Here is a 23,545-nt window from a genome sequence, read left to right as displayed (position 1 = left end):
CCTCCGAATCACTGAACGAGGACATTTGCTCATGAAAATGGTGTGAATTGTGCTTTTGAGTGATTCTGTGTCAATGTTAATTATGACCACGCATAGGGATCTGGATTCATTTCTGCTTTTATTTTTTTCGCCGTTCACGACTGAAGGGAAACCTGTCCTGATTGCACTGCCATCAGTTGAACTGAACCAAACCGAAATAAGCTTTTCATCCGGGCCTTCAGAGAAACAGACTGCATTTTGACTATTCATTACCCTAAAATACATGAGACAATCTGACCTCTTGAACTCTGACCTCTGGTCTTCCCTCTTTCCCTGCCAACATTGGCACTTTCTGCAACCCTGTGTAACTTGGCTGCAGTCGTTAGATCTTAGTGTTCTGAACAATATGGATCCCCAGCCATCAAATGAGTCCCGAATCCAAGACCAGCTCCAACGTACAGGATGTTTTCATAAATAACCTGAATAATGTAAATGATAAAGTCATAATACACTAGAAATTGGCTTTAACTGGACATTAAAGTGAATGTACAGGAGCTCGTTTACTGCAAAAATGTATTATATCAATATTTCTGTCTTGTTTTTTCGAGAAAAATCTTTTTTTGAAACATAATTGCATAATAATAATACATTTAATATTTAAGCAATTGTAATATATTTAATATGTATTTAAAATATTATATATAAAGAACACTACATTATGTTATATTTATACTTAAAACAAGAAGAAACTATTGTTTGTATACAAATTTGAATATATTATGCAATTTTGCTTTTCAAATTACATTTGAATTAAAATTTTAATGTATATTGTTTTAAGGATGTTTAGATATTAGTTCTGAAAAACAAGCAAAAATACTGATAATTATTTTTTTTGTGGTCTTGAAGCCAAATTTAACTTTCACTGCTGTTAATTTATTAACGATTAATAACAGACCAAAAAGAAAAAAGACCAAATGCAGTATTTTATCTTATTTTTGGACAGAACCACTTATACCGCTTAATGTAATATGCTGTTAATATTAGTAGTTCCTGATGGCCCTGCTTCGTTTCAAGTCGAGCTTTACTTGGTCAAGCACTTGTTTTCAGTATGCCTTTGCGTTATGTTGAAAGGGCCGATGGAAATGTTAATTCTCATGACCAGAAAAGTGTTTATTTGCACCCAAGTTTTCTCCTGAACGATCCCAAGCTAATCAGTCAAAATGGGCTCTGTACCGGATGACTTGTCTTGGATTGGACTCTCTCAGGATCTCCTCCTGAGGTCATATAAGGGACGGCCTGTAAGGCTGCACTGTACATATGTCATGTAAATAGCAAAATAAATATGAATATGATTCTATTTTATGTAAGAGCTATGAGATGGACTCTCAAGAAGAATATTTGTTTTGTAAATTAAGAAAAAAAAGTAGGTGTACAGTTTAAAAGGGACGACCCAGACAGAGTCTGTGGTTTGCGATGAAAGAATTGTATAGCATATTCGCTGGTTTTGTTGTTTCGGTTTGATATCATTTCTTATCCATTACAGATGACTTGTACATATCCTCTGTTTTGGTTGCATAGTTTTTTTTGCGTTGTCTGTCTGAAATGGATGAATTGTACAGCATGTAGGTGGTTTAGTTGAATTTTGCTGTTTTTATTTGGTAAAAGTTTCTCATTTTGTTTTTATTTGATATTTTTAAAGCGGGTATTCTCTTGTTGTTTTTTGGTTTTGTACAGAAGTCCGTGTTTACAGTGCGATTTCTCTGAAACTCAGACATGTCCAATGAAAGACACGGAGGGCGGGGCAGGAGATACTGCCCCGCCCCCTTTTCTTGACATACGTCAAAGATGCATCTAAAATAAAGCCTCTTGTGATGAGCACTCGAGACGCTCTGCCTCAGTGTTTATTTGGTGCAATAATGATAATGTTGAGTTTTATATTGCTTAAAACCACAAAGCTTTCTGGGGAGAAAATGTTACAAAGTAGCCAACAGATAGGGATTTTAAAATTACGATTCTCAAACCTTGACATTCAATTTTGAATTACCAGTCAGCACTCTCAAACTTCCGAGTATTATATTAGTAGCCTACTCTCGGTTCTTGGCTCATTTTGAGTCGGGCAAGACCAATTGAAACGAATTCAAACTGGTTCGTTCTTTGAAAGAATCGACTCAAAAGAGAATCGATTCGGACATCGCTACATCAGAGCGGATCTGGGTTTCTTCAAAATAAGAAGGAACGCGAAGGAACGTTTGTCCTAAAATGTAGTGGCATGGATCCATAAAAAGTAGGCCTAATTTCTGTGACAATAACCATAACAAAAATGTTGAATGATTTGCTAACATTCTCCTGAAGTTATGAAAATGGTACATTTGACTGTTCTCTAGTCTAAACTATCTTTAACAAGTAGCATTAGACAAACATCCAGCTAAAATGTTGACGATGTATGAATATCGTTTTTGTGTTTCGTTATTAAAGAACAGATAACTTTGAACGAACATTCTATTAATGTTTAGAAGTTCCGAACTTCCGAACGTTTGTTCATAACCTTGCAAGAGCGTTAGCCAAAGTTCTGAGAATGTTCCGTTAACTGTGATCGCACCAAATGGAACGACAGAAATAATGACATTCCAAACATGGCGACATACTGATATCCACAGAGGGCAACGCATTATTATTTACCGCTCTTATTTTTTAATGAGACAGAAAAATAATAATGCACGGCCCCTGTTGTATTGTGTATTTGTATTAAGACTGTAAGTCATTATTTTCTGCAATATCGCTCGGTGCTACTATAATGTCAAAGGAAAAAATACATTTCAACTCAACAAAACGTCATAGCAATGCTCAACGATGTACCTATTCCCACACTGACTTTAAAAACAGACAAAATTTGCTGTTGCTCAGCACATTTCTGCATTTATTATGACAGTACTTATGCAATTATTGAACATGATGATAATTATTTCAAATGGAGAACATCTTCCTCTTGTTCATGTAGTAGCAATTTACATGGCATGGGTAAAAAAGGAACTAAAACAGTACAGAGGAAAATGGAGTCGTAAAAGTTCGTAAAACAACTATAAAATCAAAGGCGTTCCTGCTTTACGTTAGGTGTCAGACAAATGTGATAATGCCATAATTATGGAAATTACAATCAAATTACAAGTTGTTGCATTTTCCGCCCTCCAATATAGTTCCAAACAAGTTGATGCATGTGTAAGGACACCAAGGCGTTACATCTAAACATGTTATTCTGTACACATTTATTATTATTATTATTAGATTTCAATTTAAATACACTGTAGACACCAAAAATAAAGAGGAACCAACTTTTATACCAGCAGGTGAGGAGATAAACACAGAGCTCTTTCCTGTACATGGAAGCAAATTCATTTCATTAAAGGCAGCAGCTAAGCTAAGCTAAGCTAAAGTGTGAAATTTAAAAGCGTTAATAAGATTCAAAGTGTTCGTTTCCTCCATAACTCAGTTTGCTCGTTTCTACAGTGTAATGCACGGGGGAAATAAATGAATGTTTCCATGTTTCAACTGTGCCACCGTCTGGACATCCATACACATGGTCATTGTGTACTAGCCAGCACATTACAATAATAAATCCCAGCAAACAGAGGCTCACAGTAAACAGAACTATACACAGCAAATATGACCGTTATGTTCGAATGTCTTAGGTCCTTGTCAAACCAGTGGGCTTCTTCCTTGCAGATGGGAAATCATGGTTTCCTTGACATTGTGCAAATAAAAGAAAAAAAAAGTTCTATTTTTGAGATCTACTGTATATACATTTACAGCGGCGTCAATCATTTTGTAATTTCTCAAACAACGTTCTGCACTTGGTTGCTAGATAACGCTTAGGTTTCTAGTCAGGGTTAAACAGTCAACGAATTAAGAGCTGTAAAACTGAGATAATAGTCCCATAATTAACGTAGCGAGAAATATCGTTTCCTGCCAGTGCTTGACCTCGCTTGCTTCACAAATTGTTTTAGGTGACTATGACAACGAAAGTCAGACATAAACTCAAGTCTTATTGCGGTTTAGGATGATTGACGCACAAAATACGTTAGATTTACCCGTGGAATATCAATGATTGTAAGATTCCTAGAATAGGCCTATGGGTTTGTTGCATCGTTTTACAAAACTCTTTGTCCTATGTACTCTCAGTGTTACCCTGTTGCTCAACATTTTTAACCAATGACTTGAAATATTGAAAAAAAAAAAAGTATTAAAAACGATGAAAATAAACAATCGCATAAAAAGCTGAACACGTAAATACTTTCGGGGGGAAATGGAAGAACTCCAATACTCTTGAGGGTTTTCAATACTGTGCTGAGTTTACAGGTGTAGTGCCCAATTCTGTGACCCCAGTAGGCGCTTACTAGGGTCACAGAATTCAGCACAACACCGGCATTTGAAAAACAAACTCGGTTCTGTTTAAATTATACGGTTGATGTGAGAGGCCCAACAGTGAAGAGAACAGGCCACAGCTATCCGACTGAACTATAATCTCAGGTAATAATGATTTTAAGGGCTGTTCACACAGAAGACATTCTTCAGTTTAAAACGTGAGAGGCGGTACCTAAGACTGCGTCCGAAAGCTGAAAAATACACGGAGGTAGGAAGTCAACAAGGCACGTCCTAATCCAATGATCGTGTCACATATCCTGTCTACTAAGAAACCTTCAACTGATTGATTTTTGAAGGCAGCCTAGATGTATCCTTCACTGCCTATGATATCCCACAATTCTGTGTTCCATTTCATGACAGTTGAGCAACAAATAAATATGGGGTCTGATAGGTTGCTGTTCATTTTGTGTAAACAAAGATTCTGACCAACTTTTTCCCACTTTTAATGTCATTTCTAGCAAGAAAATTTGTATTATAGTAATTCAATATTTGCTTAGTTATCACTTATCACCAAAGCACTCTCTTATTTTGTTTCAGTTTCGTGAGAAACCTTCGTGCGCAGACGATGCCTGCAAAGTCATTGCCTGATAGAGCAGCGAGGCAAGTCAGCTGCCTAAGCTTTCGGACGCAGCCTAATAAAGAAAGAAAGGGTCTCGAGACGCTTCACAGCTTCTAAAAAACGGGACACTCGTGTGCGAGTCAGCTGGAGAAGCGAGACAGTCCAAGACGTTATTTTCTTACAATAGAAAAATAACGAAAAGCAGTGAACCAGCGCTTACATTAACTGACGCACTCAATTAGATGCAAGAATTTACATAAGAATGGGTTTACGAAGATTTGACACAAAGTATGCTTGTGTCAACACACTAAATTGAGACCACTGAAGCCTCACAATTGCTGTCAAAATTCCAGTTTTCCCAGGAGAACAATTTAAAAGAACACATTTAAGACAAAAAAAGACCAAAGTGGCTTATAACACCACAAAACAACTAAAAGGAGATTCCATATCAATGTATATGGAATGATAATACTGAATCAAATCACGTCCAGCAGGACAGAGGACAATGAAAGCCAACAGAGACATAAAACTTTAGGATTCTCCAGGACTCTCTGTAGTGCAATCCAAGTGCACTTACCGTGGTCCCCGGAGACCAAAACATTGTAGTAAACACTAAGAGTGCTTAAAACAGAGAGGGCTGGTGTAAGGTTTTGTGTAGCATTTAAGCAAGGCCATATTTCTGATTACACCGTCACATTGTCAGGCGGCTCGGTCACATTGTCGGGTTGACCGAGGCACACTGTGCAGTGCACATAGACACTGCACCAACGAACCACAAGCGCTGGAGATTAAGCACAGGGTGATGTTTCTCCTGTGAAGAAACCATTACCCATAAGCCCCTGTTCATTCTACACTCCCATTACCATATCTTTTACACAGAAAGAAAACATAAGAAGCTCCTGAACGCTAACTCTAAATGTCAAGATTACACTTTTCACACCCTGTTTTCCAATTTGGCCAAAAAAACTAAAACTTGACCATCTCTTTTGCCATGCAAAAATGGACTTTCACTGTATTATTTGCCAAGATGTGAAAAGTAAAGCCCTTACCCCATCCCCCATCCCCATCCCCCCCCCCCCCCCCCCCAGCACATTGCTTAAGCGATTTTAATATTTAAATATATGCCAGAATATATACAAACAGTCCTCTTGTCAGTCACTGCGATACAGGCCGCCCCTCGCTCCGATCCTACATTTATTAATGGTGCGTGTTGGCATCCGTGCGGTCTTCGTCCGGCAACCGCTTCATTCTTCTCCTGCAAGCATGTGAGTGAACATTTATTAACGAAGAGGTTCTACATTCCTGCCGAGAGCAGAGAGGCTCATAATACCTTTAAGGGCGCTTAAAAAGAAACAAGGAGAACATGAATAAATGACTATAAAAAGGGCCTCCTGATAGCTAGACGTCCCTCAGGCGTCTGGTACAGTGTTTGTTTTGTCCCCTCTTTGTCCCCGGTAACATCCCCTCAGCATGTTTCCTGTAGTTCATCAGGTTCTTCAGGTCATGGAGGAAAAATGTGGTCGGAGGGTAGAGTGGGCGGAGTTGAAGGCGTTTCTGTCGTTCTCTCCGTCAGTTCCACAGTGGAAGGCTTACGAAGGCTCCAAGTTCTTCAGAGCGCCAACCTTTGACTCCAAGTCAGTAATCTGAGATGGAAACACATTGGAGTTTAAGCCAGTTACATTTAATATTTACATTTTTATAAACATGGCAGATGCTTTTATTCATAAATAATTTAAATGCCGTTCAAAGGCTGCGTCTACTTGATCAAAAATACAGTAAAACGGTAGCCTAGAAATCTAGAGGCACCCTAGCGGCAGCAAAATTTATTTTGCAGCCAGGGTAGTCTAGCAACTCTCCGTTGACTTTCGGAGCTGTAAAAATCTAAATTGGGTCAGGCCAATCACATCGCGTATAGAGTAAGGTGGGGCGGGCTTAACATGATGACGTGCGACGGTTCCCTGCTACTTGAAAACAAAGAAGAGCTGCTGCTGCTGGCGAACAGTCTTTCGAATCGGCTTTGGCCGCGACTCTGGAGGACTTGGAGTTAAGTTTTTCTTTGAGAAAAGAGCAAAGAACGGCACTTAAGTCATTCTTAAAAAAAGGAAGATGTGTTTGTAGTTTTGCCGGCCAGATTCAAAAGTTGAATCTATCAACTAACTAACATTAGCTCCGCTGGTGGGAAAATGCTCTGGTTGGTTGAAGCGCTGTCCTATTGCGTGCAGAGTGAATTTGAAAGACAGCCGTTTATCCCGCCCCTCGGATTGAGCCGTGTCTATGGTGAGTTGCCAGACCTAACATCTTGATGTAGGTCTGGCTTGCCAGGCTAGTAAAACGGTAATATTGTGAAAGATTATTACAATTTAAAATAGCTGTTTTCGCTTTACATTTATTTCAAAATGTAATTTATTCCTGTGATGTCAAAGCTGAATTTTCAGCATCATTACTCCAGTCTTCAGTGTCACATGACCATTCAGAAATCATTCTAATATGATGATATGCTGCTAAAACCCCAAATTTTGAATGGTAGTGTAAACGTTAACCCTAAGTATGATAAATATTAGGAGTGATGTTTGTTTTAGCAGGAACCAATAATGTAGTATAAAACTAGTATTTGCATTCAAGTATGCAGACCACACAGGCATTGTAGTCGTTTACATGCTTAATTTTCTTTCTGTTGATCAGATTATAATTTCAGGTCCACCCCTTTCAATCCTTTCCTAAATTGAATTCAGATTGAGCTCAATCAGATCGAGTAAGGTGTTTACGCGAAGGCTTTTCTGTCCGATTGAGCCATCAATCTGATTATTTGGGTGCACGTAAACGTAGCTAATGTATGAGTGAATGAGAATGATCTGCATTGGCAGTTTCTGGAGATACTGATTTCCAAACGCACCTTCTCCTGGAGATTTTCTGTCTCCACCTTGTGGCTGGCCTCTGACTCCTCTTGTGCTCTGCGCTGCGCAGTTTCCTTCTTCAAATACTCAATCTCTCTGCATTAGGACACACACATAAACACAGCTTAGTTTAAACCCTTTCGCTGGGTCACATGAAGGAGTTTTGTCCAAATCCTTCAACCACAAACCATATGATACATGCTTATTTAGCTTTGTAATCCTGATTAAAGTCATTATATTGAGTCTGACTGGCTATTATCCACCATTTCCCGCACTCACTTCTGCTGGTACTCTTTGATGAGGCGTTTGGCTTTGCTGTACTTGCGCTCCAGCGCCTGGTACTGCGTCTGCGTCTCTTTCAGGTGCTCGTCCACTGCCTGGCACAAGCTCTGAGCCTCCATCCAATAGCCCTCTAACTTCTCCATCCGCTCCTTATTCTCTCTCACCGTCTGCTCCAACTGAGCCCTTTCCATCCGCCAGCGCAGCTTATCCTGCTCAGCGTGAGCCAGCTACAGAGACAGAGAGAGAGATCTTGTAACAAGGGTAAATAAAGGTTGTTTAAAGATCTCTTACAAATGTTTATTATTCGGAAACCTTGAAATCTAAAGCAAGCAAACAAAATGACAAGTACAAGTGGTGTCTGTGACGGTCAGTCATACCTTCCTCTTGAGCTGCTGGATCTCAGCCTGGGTCACAGCATGTTTGATCTGGAGCTGGAGACAGAGATGGAGAGGGTACTGAAGCATCCAATGGAAGCAATGTTAATGTACATTTTTCTTGATTACTGATTTATAATCTTACAGATGCATGTCTACAAAACTATTCCAATTCAATTTAAGCTATATAATCATATATTTAGGCACTTTTAAGTTAGACTTATTTTAAGGATGTACAATATTGGTGACCAATATCAAGTTTTAAAAGTACTAAACAGTTATCCATCTGTTCATAACGTTTTGCCATCTGAATTTACTTACAATTCTACACTGAAACATATAATTCTAGATTTTAGATTAAGTGACAGACAGAGATAGATAGATAGATAGATAGATAGATAGATAGATAGATAGATAGATAGATTGATGGATGATAGAAGGACAGACAGACAGACAGACAGACAGATAGATGATAGATAGATAGATAGATAGATAGATAGATAGATAGATAGATAGATAGATAGACAGACAGACAGACAGACAGACAGACAGATAGATGATGGATGGATGGATGGATGGATGGATGGATGATAGATAGATAGATAGATAGATAGATAGATAGATGGATAGATGGATAGATGGATGGATGGATGATAGACGGACAGACGGAGAGGACGGACGGACAGATAAACAGATAAAAGTAAAACAATACACTAAAAAAAAAAAAAAAAGAGTTTAAAAAACTCTACATTCATAATGATACCTATAGTTCAAAATATAAATATAATTATCGGATATTGGCAAGTCAATAATGCCAGTTTGAACAGGTTCGCATATTTTTTCAGGTCATGTGTTAACGAGTGGCCAGGTTTAGAAGTTCCTTGTATGTTCTACTGACCTCCTTAAACTTGTGAGCAAGTTTCTCTGGGTCCATCTCCACAGGAGAAACCATGTCTTCATTCTCTGCCAGGTCAAACACCTCGATGGCATTAGGACACATGGGGCTCATCTCTTCTTCATCTGTGGCATATTCACCCGTCTGAACATGGACAAGAAATGGAGAGAGACAAAGAAAGAAAGACATTGAGACACGTGCAAATAAGATTTGTATACCTGATTTTAATCTTATTTTTATGGATTTTGAAGCAAAATAAGTTTATTTATAGGACTTTGGGTGTGTATTGGTGTCTGGTCAGTGTGTTAATAACATTAACCACTAGATGTCAGAGTTAAGCTAGGCAGAAACCAATTGGATCAAGGGGAAATGCATGCCAGGACACTATAAAAAAAACCTGTGACTGGCCAACCACCATTTTGAATTGACTGTGCAGCTGCAGGAAGATGAAGTAAAGCCGGATAAAAGCTAACTGAAAGAACTGAAACCGCTTGATACATTGATGTGCCACATTTGAAGTGATTTGGGAGCTGTCAAAACCTTGGAGAATATCTTGGACCTTAAATAAACACACAAAGTCTCTTGTGTATTTCTGAGAAACTGCATGCCCCAACACATCTGAAATAAAACAACCAGCATGTTCTCCATATACCAAAACGGCTATTACTCTCACCTCAAAAGCCCGTCGTACACCCAACACTCCCTAAAAACCACTGTAAATACACTACTATTACAAACATCCTTTTAACAATGGACTTCCCCTACAAGTTAGGACATGAGCAGGCTAACTCTCGCAATGACTTCCTGTCTGGATGAGTGAACAGTGTAAACTCTTACCAGTAAAACAGTCACAGTTCATGACACATGTGACAGAAATGCTTGGTGACAATCGTGGTTCCTCTGATGTAGAGTTTTGATCTTGTTAATAATGACCTTTACAATCTGTCTATTTTGTATGTTAGTATCAGTTCAGCATTGCAAGAAAAGAACGAAGAATCACAATATCTTATTGTCATCTTGAAGGGAGAGTTCATCCAAAAATGAAAATTCGGTCATCACTTGCTCACCCTCAAGTTGTTCCAAACATGTATCCCCCCATCCCACTTACTGCAGTCTTGAACAATTATGTGTCCTTGCTGAATAAAATTATTTTCTGTATTTACAAATGTGTTTTTCTTTCTCAGTGAGCCCAGTTTGTCGTTGTCTCCCTGGGTCCAACTCTGCCATGTGGGTGAAGTAGCAGACAAACTGTCTGTTTTAGCACTTCTCAAACGTTAAGATAACATCAGACTGACGTGCGCTCAGTGTTGCGGAGGAGAACGTGCTGAGAGGGCACTGAGCTGGCAAATTAAGCCGTGAGATGCACTGTGATGGAATTCTGCCCTACCCCAAGATCTCCAAAAATATCAAATGTGAGAACTTGTCAATCTTTAATATCTGAATTATTCATCAAATCCCTTCACGCCATAGCTAAGTGGGCAGGTGTGGAGGACAGTCATGAGACATGTAGAGGAGGAGTAAAGCAATGAATGCTTTAAAACAGAGCTATTTATTGTTATATCATGGATTCTGAAAGAGCGTTTCGATGAAGGAATGTTGACATGATAGACATGATCTTCCACTGCATAGCAGTCTTACAGCAAGATGAATGCAATAAGATTGTATTAGCCGTTGAAAAAAACATTTCTTTCAGTTTAACTTGATTTATGAGTTGAGCATTTTGAACATGTCATAAAAAACTAAATACCTCAGCTGTGTTGATGCATTGCCAAGAACAAGGTAAAATATCATTCCCCATTAATGTCATATTCTCAAGTGAAAATCATATGTTAGAGATGAAAAACATGCTGTTGCAGATAACTACATATGATTACAGTCTATAAAGTAAACGAAACAATGTCTGAAATTAGTCACTTGACTCTTCCCCTCTTACTTGCTTTCACTGTTTGTCTGCCATCAGCAAATGTTGTGTAAAAAGTATGACACACACACACACACACACACACTGACTGGGATTTCCAGTCTAACTTCAAGCCCCAAAAACATTTCCAAGCCTCAAAGCTAAATGTACAACTTTCAAATCTGGTCACTCACGTGGATGAGTTACAGAAATCTCAAAATAAATTGATAAGGTTGGATATAGGTTTTAGTAGTTTTACACATGTTGATGTGTCCCATTTTAGACAACTTGATTGGTTACCTATAGAAAGCAGAGTGGCACATTTTAAATTAAAAATGGTACACAAGATAATCAATAATAAAGCTCCTATATATTTGAACACATATTTCTCGGGTAAGTGAGGGATATATTACATTATATCGTTTAAAACTTTGTATGGTCGTAGGTATTTCGAATACTTAGGGGCTCAAATGTGGAATAATTTGCCTCTGGATATTAAGTATTTCAATTATTGTTGGTTTTAGTTTGAAAGTCAAAAGTTGGTTATTATATAGGTTGTTTTAGTGATGAATTTGTATTAGTGTATTGAGTGGATGTTTAATTGTGATTGTAAACTTTGCAAATGTGGAAGCTTATTGTAGCTTTGTATTTATAATAGCATGCAATGCCAAAGTAACCTGTCACTAGGAGTGAAGTTTGTGCTTTACATCAAGGACTGCAATGGAAACAAGTTTTATCTTTATTGTTATCCTTGACAAATGAGTGTATTTTACTACTTTTTTTTTTTTGTCTAATAAAATAAAATTAAATACAATTTAAAACCTAGTAATGGTGGAGAGTTTAGGAAACATGTTTAAAAAATGGAAAGTAGGGCGGCAATATTTAGGGAAAAAAATCAAATTGCGTTTTTTCTGATAATAATTATGATTGTGATTTAAAAAAGAATCCAAAATGCTTGTTTGTAGGGCAGCACAATTCGGGCAAAATAATATGGCTATAAAATAGTGATAATAATAATAATGATTATTATTGTTATTAATAAATAAAAATCTAAAAATGACAAAAAATGAGAAATATTACTGTAATATCTCTCTTTATTTTACAAGAATGAAATTACACTACTAATATTTATGGCTGACTTGATTTCTTTATTTTCAAACATTAAAGCTTCCCTTTAGTTCATAAGCGCTTCTCATTAGAAGTAAGTGAAGATGGTCGGCGCATGTTGCGTTCCCAAATGCACGTTAAATCGACCCAAACTGCAGATGCAGAGATTGAGTTTGTGTGGCGCAGCATTTACTGCGAACCGAGCCGCTGCAAACTCCGGCAGGTATTGAGCTGCTCTCGTGTCAGAACACAGTGCTGCGCTTCACTCTGAAACATGCAGCGCATACATTTATTTATTTAAATCGTAGCATTTGCAATTTGTTAATCACACTAAGTTGATTTCGGTTTTATTTAGAATAATCATGCAGCCCTAATATAATTTATATTTTACAATTGCAAATATTTCACTTTTAAATAAATAGTGATAGGATTTTGAAAAAAAAAGTCCAAAATGCAACACTAATTCTGCATTAGTCACAAATTGAAAAAGTTGACTGTTAAAGGGTCCATTATGTATCTTATGAAGTTTTACCTCTTCGTCCTCTTCCATGTAGGGGTTGTAGCGTTGCTCCATCATTTCTCTCTGCCATCTCTCTTGTTCCAGTGTCTGCTGGATCAGCTGGGCCACCTCACTCTGTTCCCCCGGCTTCTCTCGGCCAATCACAAACCTGCAACACAAAAACCAGCCAATCATGTGACCTAGTGGACTAGCTGCCATTCCTGTACTGTTTTGAAGCGTGATGTCTAGTGAAAATATACTGTATACATATTTACAGGAAGGAAAAGACCATTATAAAAAATAATCAAATAATATCAAAAACTTCATCACCATCCTGATGTATGCATTCAACTGTATTAAAAGCAACTGATTTTTAATCAAGGTATTCCACAAAAATAAAAGTTATTATTAAACATGTTCCTGTGCTTAAGCCTCGTCTATTAATCACATTTTCCATTTTCCTGCACTACAATCATAGACCATCCATGCCTAGCGAGGACAGATTAAGAGAAAACAGGACGCAGATTTGTGAGCTTGTTTGAATTGCCACAACCCAATCCCTCATCTTGATTGTAGATACAACTACACAGGTCAAAGTGACAGAAAGAAGCAATCTATTCGACGGCACTATTAGAGATGATAGTGAGTCAGAGACAACAGAAGATAATGCTGATTAAATAGAGGGAAATTAAGTTCTAATGCACTAAAGCTTGAGGTCTACCTGAATTCATCAAAAAATTATGCAGTGCATCAGTTTCCACAAAAATATTAAGCAGGCTGCAGCACCTCGTCAAAACAAGATCATGTGACATTGAAGACTGGAGTAATGTACAGCTTTGATCACAGAAATAAATTACATTTATATATATATATATAAAAATATTAAACAAATATTTTAAATTGTAATAATATTTAACAATACTACTGATTTGACTGTATTTTAGTACACTTTCCAAAACATTTAAAAAAATGAAGTCGCTATGCAAATGTTGCTTTGTTTCCTTACTTGACAGTGCCGCTGGTGTTCCTGAGGACCGATGCAGCGAAATTCTGGGTTACGCCCACCAGACTGGTTCCGTCCACCTCCACGATCAAGTCATTCACCTGGATTCTACCGAAGGGAAGAAGAACCAGGATAACAGCTCAGGGAGGAAAAAAAGCACATTTGTAAAATAGCTGCTTCATCTTGGGCCAAGTTACTGAACAATCTCATCACTCTATGTGTAAGGAAATTGACATTGCCAAAGGAATAATTTATTCGGTCTGAAATAGACCTGAAAACTGACCGACAGCAGCAGTGAATCAGTGCCCCACTTAACTAAACCACTTCTTGTATTCCAGGCCGTTAAAATGATCGATCGACCCTCTCAGTCACAAAACATGTCAAACTATCCAACCCCATCCAAAACGGCCCGAGCAGCCTGCTTGTCAGGGCAGCCGTACGTTTGATTGACAGCAGAAAAACCATTCAGGAGCCAGAAAGTGAGGATGAGGTGCTTGGAAAAACACATGTGGTACAGCACATTTTATCATTGGTTTATTAGATTTGTATGTCTCCTGTGGCTTCTAGGTTTCTAACTGTCATGACAAAATGAGAAGGAAGCCACTGCAATGCACCACTAACCTACTGACTCAAGCCTGGAGAGAAATAGATTTTTATTAAGAATCATAACACTCGCTGAATCTCCTGCGATCTGAAGGATCGTCATGAGCAAAAGGGGGCTTCTCTAGGCTGAATTACTGTTATTAAACCTCTTGAGCTTGAAGGGTAGAGAAGAAACTTCTCCATGACCTCCATGATTCACTCCAGGGTCTGAGAATCCCCAGACGACTTTGCAAGGTCAGGTTCAACTGAATATAGATCAATAAACTACACCATCCTTCCTTCCCTGCATGTGTGTTGACTGAATTCTCAGTCGAGCATGATGAACTTCTGTTTTATAAAATAACAAAACCATGTACATCCTTCATGGTTATAGTGGAGCGGCTAAGTGCTTATGTTTGGCAGAATCATTCAGTTTATGATACAAGCGTGAAAATTGGCATGAGCAGTCTCCATAGGTCACTTGACAAGAAAATTGTCCGAGCCACTTGAAATTTCAAGTAGCTGTGGGTGGCTTATTGTCTAGTGACCATCAGAGACTGCTCATGCCAATTTTCATGTTTGTATCACCAAATAAACCACTATATCACTTAACTGCTCCACTAAGGTGTCGGCCATCTTGAAAAATGGCCGCCATCTTGAAATTTCAAGTAGCTGTGGGTGGCTTATTGTCTAGTGACCATCAGAGACTGCTCATGCCAATTTTCATGCTTGTATCACCAAATAAACCACTATATCACTTAACTGCTCCACTAAGGTGTCGGCCATCTTGAAAAATGAAAAATCTTGAAATTTCAAGTGGCTCGGACAATTTTCTTGTCAAGTGACCCATGGAGACTGCTCATGCCAATTTTCACGCTTGTATCATAAACTGAACGATTATATCACTTAGCCGCTCCACTATTATGGACACTACTTACTTTAATTTTGACAAAAGCATAAATGTATGTATCTGCATCACAGTTTCTCTTACTGACCTTCCGTCTCGGTGGGCGGCTCCTCCTTCTGTCACAGTCTTGACGAAGATTCCCAGTTTTTCTAGGCCCATGTCTGCACCGGCACCCATCCCGATGATGCTGATTCCCAATCCGTCTTTATCTGACCGGAAGGAATCACAGTGTTATCATGACTAATTCGCATGTCTCGTAAATGAACAACACAGAGTTATAATGTGCAGGAAGTCTTTAGGCTGCAAAGCTGTGGAAATGACTGATTTAGTTATTTACCTAGGTAGTATTATGATCAAAATACTAAAACATAATCTTTAAATCAGTGTTGCTTTTGTTAACTAAAACCAAAACATGTTTTAAAAAGTGTTCGGCAATTAAAATAAAGCTGAAATAAAATACAAATTATTAATAAAAGCTTAGAGAAAATTAGAAATGTTGCTTCAACAACTAACTGAAATAAATGTAAGTACTAAAATACAAATAAATTAAAGTTATATAGAAATATAAAAAACCTAAAAAATTACAAAAGCACATAACAAAATGACTAAAACAAACTAAAATTGAAAGTATAAAAGTAAACGGCAATTCAAAATATTAACAAATATTATAATAGTATATAAATTATAGTAAAATATACTAATAATATAATGCTTTAATTTGTAAATGGGCATTTTAGAGAGGTTTAAGGCTTTTAAATGCCAATAACTAAATATTGGGATAATGATCTAGAATTAGTATGTGACTAATCCTGTGACTGTAAATCCTGTGACCAGATTTTGAGATTATAATTATTTAGCAATTATAAACACATTTGATTTCAAATAATCCTCTTGGAATGATCTTGTTCTTAATCACTTATTTTTTAAGCCCGGATTGAATGTAACTTTTCATTTTACCATTGCAATATTAAAGCTACACATCTGAACACAACTCATCTATGTCTGCGCTGTGATATTTCACGTACAGTAGCTATGGTAACCGCCAGACTGCTTTAGGAGGGAGGGCTCAACCCCTCAGACTTTCTAATCAGCAAAAGCTGCTTACTTTACAGACCAAAACAAGCTGCTTCAGTCAGTTTGTTTAGAAACAGGAAGTTAAGGACCCTTAAGGACATACCACACAGGCTCTAAAAACACACATGGTCTAGTAAGGCGGGTCACGTACCCTTCTCCAGCTCGACGGGGAATAGGTCCAGTCTCTCCACCCTCTTCTCCAGCTCATACTCGGCCGAAGCCGCCATGGGATCAACATCATCATTGCGTCTGTCGTAGTCCTCATTGGAGTATGTGGTGAAAACCTGAGAAAACAAGTCAAAAAGCTTGAGTATGTATAGAGTATAGTTATATAAAAAAGCTTTTTTTATTTATTTATCTTGGGTTCAGACACTGGTCAATCAGTCAGCACAACAGGGTCTGCTATCTGCCCCAGACAGCAACAGTGTCCGGATCAGGGCCGACATATATATTATATATATGTATATATATAACAATTCTCATCAGAATACACAGCTAATTGTTTGAATGACTGTCAATGGAGAAAGAAGCAGGGTACAGATGGTGTAGTTATGACATCTACCAGCAGGTGCTAACTGAGACATGCTACTGTAACCTGACAAACAATGTCAGATGGACTGTATAGGAGACAATCATTATTTTACAGTTTCATTTGGTACCGCTAGTGGATATTATTCATCTTCATCTTCTCCAGTGAAGATTATTTTTCTGTAGCCCTGGGTGCCACTAAAGCAGTAGTTTTTACAGCTACAGTCATGCATCATGTTCTCCATCAGAGAGACTGGGGCCATGAAACCACACGAGCATATGGGTGTATCACTGTGGGTTCATTTATAAATTATAATAGTTGGGAACTACAACAGCCTTGCCCCGGAAACAGAGTCCCATTCTATATAAAGCACCATAGTTTACCCATGAGTCTTTAAGCAGCACTTGTGTTACCTCAGCTGAATATATTGTGGTAACAGCTTCCTGTTTACAGTTGTCTTTGATCGAAGCTTGCTAAAGCCGCATGTTAAAAACAATCAGATGGAGGGCAGCAGAGTAGAGCAGAAAACAAGGCGGCACTTTTTCCATTTGAACCAGAGGATGACACTAACAAGTAAAGTTGTTTGAATCATTCATTTAAAGCAGCATTATGCAGCTTTGCCGATTTCTTCGCTGTTTTCTCACGGGTTTCTCTATAGAGCTCCCCCTACAGCTTCGGAATAGATATTTGACAACACTGTCGTCAAAACTCGTTGGCGACTCTCCCCCCTCCCATCTTCTCCTGCTGGTCATGTGCATTTGTTTTCAAAGAAGCCGGGCGAACGCACGGAGCCATGTCCACTGAGGTATGTATGATGATACACAGAAGGCTAGCATATACATGTTTAGATAGTGTATGTGTGCAGTGCCGTAAAGCAATTCGTTACATCGCAAGACCTGATATCACGCGATACTGCCCGCCGGCCCAAAGTTGCAAGGGTGGTTTTTCGTCTCACAGGCGCTCGAGGGGTGCGAGACGACCACCATTCAACCCGAAAACAGTCATATAACTATTCCAATGACTCCGAAGCTGTTCGTTTACGATAAAAAAGTTACTTAGTTCAGCTTTAACAGATTTGTTCAAAAACACATAAAAAGAAGAATCTTGATGAGTGAATCATTAAAACATTCACTCAACCCAGTCGTTCAAAAATGCTGATTCATTCAAGAACGAAACTAGTGGCAGACACATGCATTCAACAGATTTGTTTAAAAATATTGAATCAGTCAGTGCTTACAGTTGACCCTACTAACTAACCCTAACAGCTGCACTGATTTATGGCCATCTTGATTATTAAAGTAATATAATGTGATTCATTTCATTTAATGTGAGCATTTTGTTAATTAATCAGCATATAGCCTAACATTTTAAATGACATATTAGATTTAAGTCTCAGATTTTTCCTTATACCATTGTTTCTTAATACAGCTAACAAAGTTAATACTTTATTCTGAATAAGGTTTATGTCACAATTATTTTTTTATTCCATTTCTTCCCATGCCATACTGCAGTGGGAAATAATAATATCCAAAACTGCTGATGGAGGAAATCTGCATCAGTAGCGGAGTAACGCAGTGATCAGTACCCATCTGCCTCTCCGCTTGTGCGGCCGTCAACTTCTCTTCTTCTGGGAAAAACTAAAGATAATTCTGCACATCAGTAGTTGGATACAGAAGGACATAATGCAGCAGAATTAAAGACACTGACCCCCACTCACCCACCCACCCATTTCAACATTTCTCATTTTCAACTTCCTCAGCCCACCCCATACCACTGAGCTTGTGTCTTTCACAATCACTCACTTCCTTTTATTTCATCTCCCTCTCTTTATCTACTCACCCAGTACATTTAATTCTTTCATTCCTTCATTTCAAGGAATATTTTACCATAAAAATGTTTTTCATTTATCACTTCTTTTCTTATGTGGGAAACAATGAAGGAGCTCAAAAAACACTATAAAAGTCTATATGATACAATATGTTCTATATAATGTCTATAACGTCCATGCCAAAGAAAGTAAGTTGAACTATGAATGACTAAAATGATCAGCCTCAAAAAAAAAAAAAAAAAAAAAAAAGAAGATGGTTCCTTAAGTTGAACTTACTGACTCACAGTTGTTAACTGCACACTGATTTAGCCTTGTATGTCTTCAATATGAATCTGTTTCTCACACAAATCTATCATATGGCTTGAGAAGAATATAGCATTTAAATCATATGGACTACTTTTATGGTGCTTTATTTGGATCTTAAAAGGGTTAGTTCACCCAAAAATGTAAAAAATTGTCATCAATTACTCTCATGTCGTTCAAAACCAGTAAGCCTTTTGTTCATCTTCGAAACACAAACAAAGATATTCTAATGAAATCTTGAGAGATTTCTGTCCCTCCACTGACAGTCTATGCAACTACCACTTTGATGTTTCAGAAAGTTCATAAAGAGATCATAAAACTAATCCATTATGAATTGAGCGGAATGAAAGTCTCACGGGTTTGGAACGACATGAGGGAGAGTAAATGATGACAGAATTTTCAATTTTAGGTGAACTATCCCTTTACGTTCCCAAAATACCAAATCAAATTATGTTTCCACTGGCATTTCATAACATGACTTTGTTGGATATTATCTTTCCTGCTGGGAAAAACTGGGCCAAATCTGCTTAAGTTGGTTCTTGAAAAATGGTAGCTGGTTTATTGCTGGTCCAAGGTCACCAGCTCTAACCAGCTTGAAACCAGGTCTACCAGCCATATAGACCACCTAGAAACCATGGAAAACCAACTACCATCAGAATATTCCAGCACAGTAGATTCAATATACCACATCATCGTTTTATTCCTCTCTCACACCTCCGTCTCTCTCCTACTCCTCCCTTCCTCAGATCCGCTCCATCTCTTATCTAAAAATATTTCCTGCATCTCAGCGCTGAAGTGAACAGCAGGTCGGAGCACCCTCACTGTGAATGCCATCGGCCTGCTCTCATGTCTCTGTCTCCATGGCAACGGCCCGGCGATTGTGATTATGACATCGTTGTGCCATTCCCACCCCCCACCCCCTACCCCCTCTTCTCACTCTCTCCCTCCCCCTCCTCTCCTGCTTTTATTTATTCCTTCCTTCCTCTTGACGGCTGTACAAGAGGGGAGGGGCAAATGCAACTGTACATAATACTAAAATCATGTCTATACTGCCAGCATCACTGAATATGTGATTTTCATTATATGAGAAAATTCAATACATTTCAATTCTAGAATTTCTGGATTCCAGTAAACACAGATTGTGTCACTCATGTCTTATAGGCCAATTCAAACAGTGCAGTGCAAGTGCCATCTGTGAGTTTTATTATCATTGGCTAAAAGTCCTTTTTGGTGTCTCCTTTTCTGTACCTCTTTCTCAGTCTCTCTCAGAAGGAATGTTGGAAGGGACGACACGAAATTCACAGGCCAGATGTGTCTGAAACACATGCATCCTCTGTGAACTCTTTCCACAGAGCAGAAGAAACTTACAGACTTCAGTCAGTGTAGAAGCAACATTAAATTTGATGCAATGAAATTAATTCCAAGAGTAAATCTTCAAAATCCAGGAACCTCCAAGGTGTCAAAAAATAAAGTTAAATAAATAAATAAATACTAATATAAAAGCTGTAACACTTTATGATAAGGTGTCATTTCAGGATGCACTGAAATGAAAATGTTGCCATTCAAAACGTGCCATCGGAGAAAGGCTAATTAAACATCTGTTTGTGTCCCTGATTTCGGCCCTCCAAAACCATTTCGGTCCGTAAATGTAAAAAGCTGAACATTTTCGGTAGCTGAAATTTAGGTGCATCCGTAGTTTAATGTGTTTACATTAGTTGCATTAGTTAACATAAACTAACAATGAACAACAATCCTTCAGCATTTATTAATCTTAATGTTAATCTCAGCATTTACTAAAACAAGATCAAAAGTTGTATATGATAACATTTGTAAATGCACTGTGAACTAATATGAACTAACATTATCAAAGGAATAATAGCCTAAATGCTGTAAAGATATGACTCATTGTTAGTTCATGTTATGCATTAACTAATGTTAACCAATGAGACCTTAATGTAAAGTGTTACTGAAAAATGTTTTGTTTACAAAACAATAAAAATAGCGGGTTTAAAATTAGTTGTGGCCTAAGACTTAGGCTACTGAAATCATGGAATGGATGTAATTCTCTCCTTTATAGTCTCATTTTCAAACCTGACTAAGGATCATAAGGTTTATATAGCCATCTGAGTTTGAGTTTTGAGGCTCACTTTCTGTAATTATTCCCCCTATCAAAGAAAGAAATGACAACAAATTCAGCCTGCTCGATGCACCGTACTTCAAAGATCTGCCATACTAACAGAACATGTCAAGCATATGACACAAAAACAATAGATTACACAAGCTGACAGATAATACTGATAAGTGCTAACATGAGCTAGAAACCCCACATTCATGTGGATTGCAGCTGGTTTGACTGTGTGTTTTTGGCTCAGACACTCTAAACTCTCACTAGTTGGTATGCATGGGGAAAGTGCAGTGTGTTAGCGTTACAGCATGCTGCTCCCCCCCCCTTCCCTCACACACAAACAAACCCTCATCTCTTTGCATGTCACATCACCGAAGTAAGATGTGGAGGGTCCTGGAATTTGAGCAGCCACACACACAGTCTCACACACAGTCACACAGTCTCTCTCTCTCTCTCTCTCTCTCTCTCTCTCTCTCTCTCTCTCTCTCTCTCTCTCTCTCTCTCTCTCTCTCTCTCTCTCTCTCTCTCTCTCTCTCTCTCTCTCTCTCTCTCTCTCTCTCTCTCTCTCTCTCTCTCTCTCTCTCTCTCTCTCTCTCTCTCTCTCTCTCTCTCTCTCTCTCTCTCTCTCTCTCTCTCTCTCTCTCTCTCTCTCTCTCTCTCACACACACAGACAGACAGACAGACAGACACACACACACACACACAGACAGACAGACAGACAGACAGACAGACACACACACACACACACAAAAGGGTTGATTTTAAGTGCATGTGTGAATGTAAAAGGAAATAAGACAGAGACTGATGGTTTGACCAGAATTTTCAAGGGCTAATGCAGAAATATAGAATGAAAATGTAAAGTTTTTAATGATGGTCATGCAAACACAAACGGGACATTTTGCTGTTAATATTTACAGTAAATGATATATATATATATATATATATATATATATATATATATATATATATATATATATATATATATATATATATATATATATATATATATATATATATATATATATATATATATACATACATAATTATTACAATTATTTATCATATATGATTCACTGAAACTTAAAACAAATCATATAACATTAAATAAAAAAATAGATTTAATATTATATTTAAATAAATTTTACATTTAATAATGATAATAGTTATCATACTTTGTTTTTTTTATTTTTGATAAAAACAAAATCATCATGATCAATCATTTAACAACAATTTCCCACAAATACTAACCAACACAATTTGCTAACAGTTCATTTTTCATGATTTTCACAATAAATAAAATAAATAAAAGTGTCAATATTATTATGTGAGACCCAATAGTCTAAATAGAACATCAGTATTGGAAGTATCAATATTTCAAGATCAATCTGTCCATTTCTACCAAAAATCTCAGTCACCTAACCAATGTATATTAGTTTTTTTATTAAATATAACACATTTTTATGTGTTTTCAGTATCAGACTCATCTTACCCAAAGGGACATACAGGAACAGAACACTTGCAGCAATCTAGCTTAAAGTGACAATGGTGGCAGAATGGATAACCGCTCATCCGAACCCTAAACCTGTGTTTTACCAGACCAGATCTTCAATTCAACCCCAATGCAACACATGCAGACAGAAACACAAATGCGTTCCTTTGTATGCACTTTTGTATTCCAGTTTATTTCTTGCTCTTCTCCGAGCAAGCAACAGCACTAACGCCTTTCTCTCCGAGCCATGGTGAAAATCAGGCTCTCTAGGCACTGTTTTGACACTCCTCGCCTGGTTGCCATGGAGATTGTCTTTAAATGCAGACCGATACACACTCCACAGACACAAACACACTCACAAACACTAATACAAAGTGACACCGGCGCACACATGAGAAACCCCCGGGTGTTCTGAAAGGTTGTGACAAATATTCTTAGCAACCTGCGTTTGCTAATAATTAAAGCCCTGAAAAGTCACACGTGGTTCAGCTGCAGGGTGGTCGACAGTATCCCCCACAGACAGGTCAAGAGGAGAGAGAGAGAGAGAGAGAGAGAGAGAGAGAGAGAGAGAGAGAGAGAGAGAGAGAGAGAGAGAGAGAGAGAGAGAGAGAGAGAGAGAGAGAGAGAGAGAGAGAGAGAGAGAGAGAGAGAGACCCACAACAGCGTAGACACTGCAGGTTGGTCAAAACAGCACTGAAACACTTCCTTCATTTCCCTTCCTATTTAATATTCATAATGCAGATCAACTTTGTTGAATGTCTACTCCGTCCTTGGGATGAGACATTAAACCGAGGCCC

At 38.0% G+C, this 23,545-nt stretch overlaps 1 protein-coding gene across 1 annotated transcript in view; it reads right to left on the bottom strand.

Moving 5' to 3' along the window:
• Window positions 1-4,200: 4,200 nt before the first annotated feature.
• ppp1r9ba (protein phosphatase 1, regulatory subunit 9Ba) overlaps window positions 4,201-23,545 on the bottom strand; it is a 42,418-nt gene continuing 23,073 nt past the window's right edge. The window contains exons 3-11 of the mRNA XM_079874784.1: window positions 16,626-16,758; window positions 15,489-15,609; window positions 13,915-14,019; window positions 12,942-13,077; window positions 9,406-9,546; window positions 8,511-8,564; window positions 8,131-8,360; window positions 7,851-7,947; window positions 4,201-6,600 (exon numbers count right to left, since the gene is read on the bottom strand). Of these exons, the coding sequence (XP_079730910.1) occupies window positions 6,547-6,600; window positions 7,851-7,947; window positions 8,131-8,360; window positions 8,511-8,564; window positions 9,406-9,546; window positions 12,942-13,077; window positions 13,915-14,019; window positions 15,489-15,609; window positions 16,626-16,758 (1,071 nt within the window). The 3' untranslated portion in view covers window positions 4,201-6,546. The remainder of the gene's footprint in view (window positions 6,601-7,850; window positions 7,948-8,130; window positions 8,361-8,510; window positions 8,565-9,405; window positions 9,547-12,941; window positions 13,078-13,914; window positions 14,020-15,488; window positions 15,610-16,625; window positions 16,759-23,545) is intronic.

This window comes from Squalius cephalus (genome assembly GCF_949319135.1).
Source record: "Squalius cephalus genome assembly, chromosome: 1".
Taxonomy (NCBI): domain Eukaryota; kingdom Metazoa; phylum Chordata; class Actinopteri; order Cypriniformes; family Leuciscidae; genus Squalius; species Squalius cephalus.
Note: the sequence above shows the minus strand (reverse complement) of the source record. Positions and strands in the feature narration are given on the sequence as shown.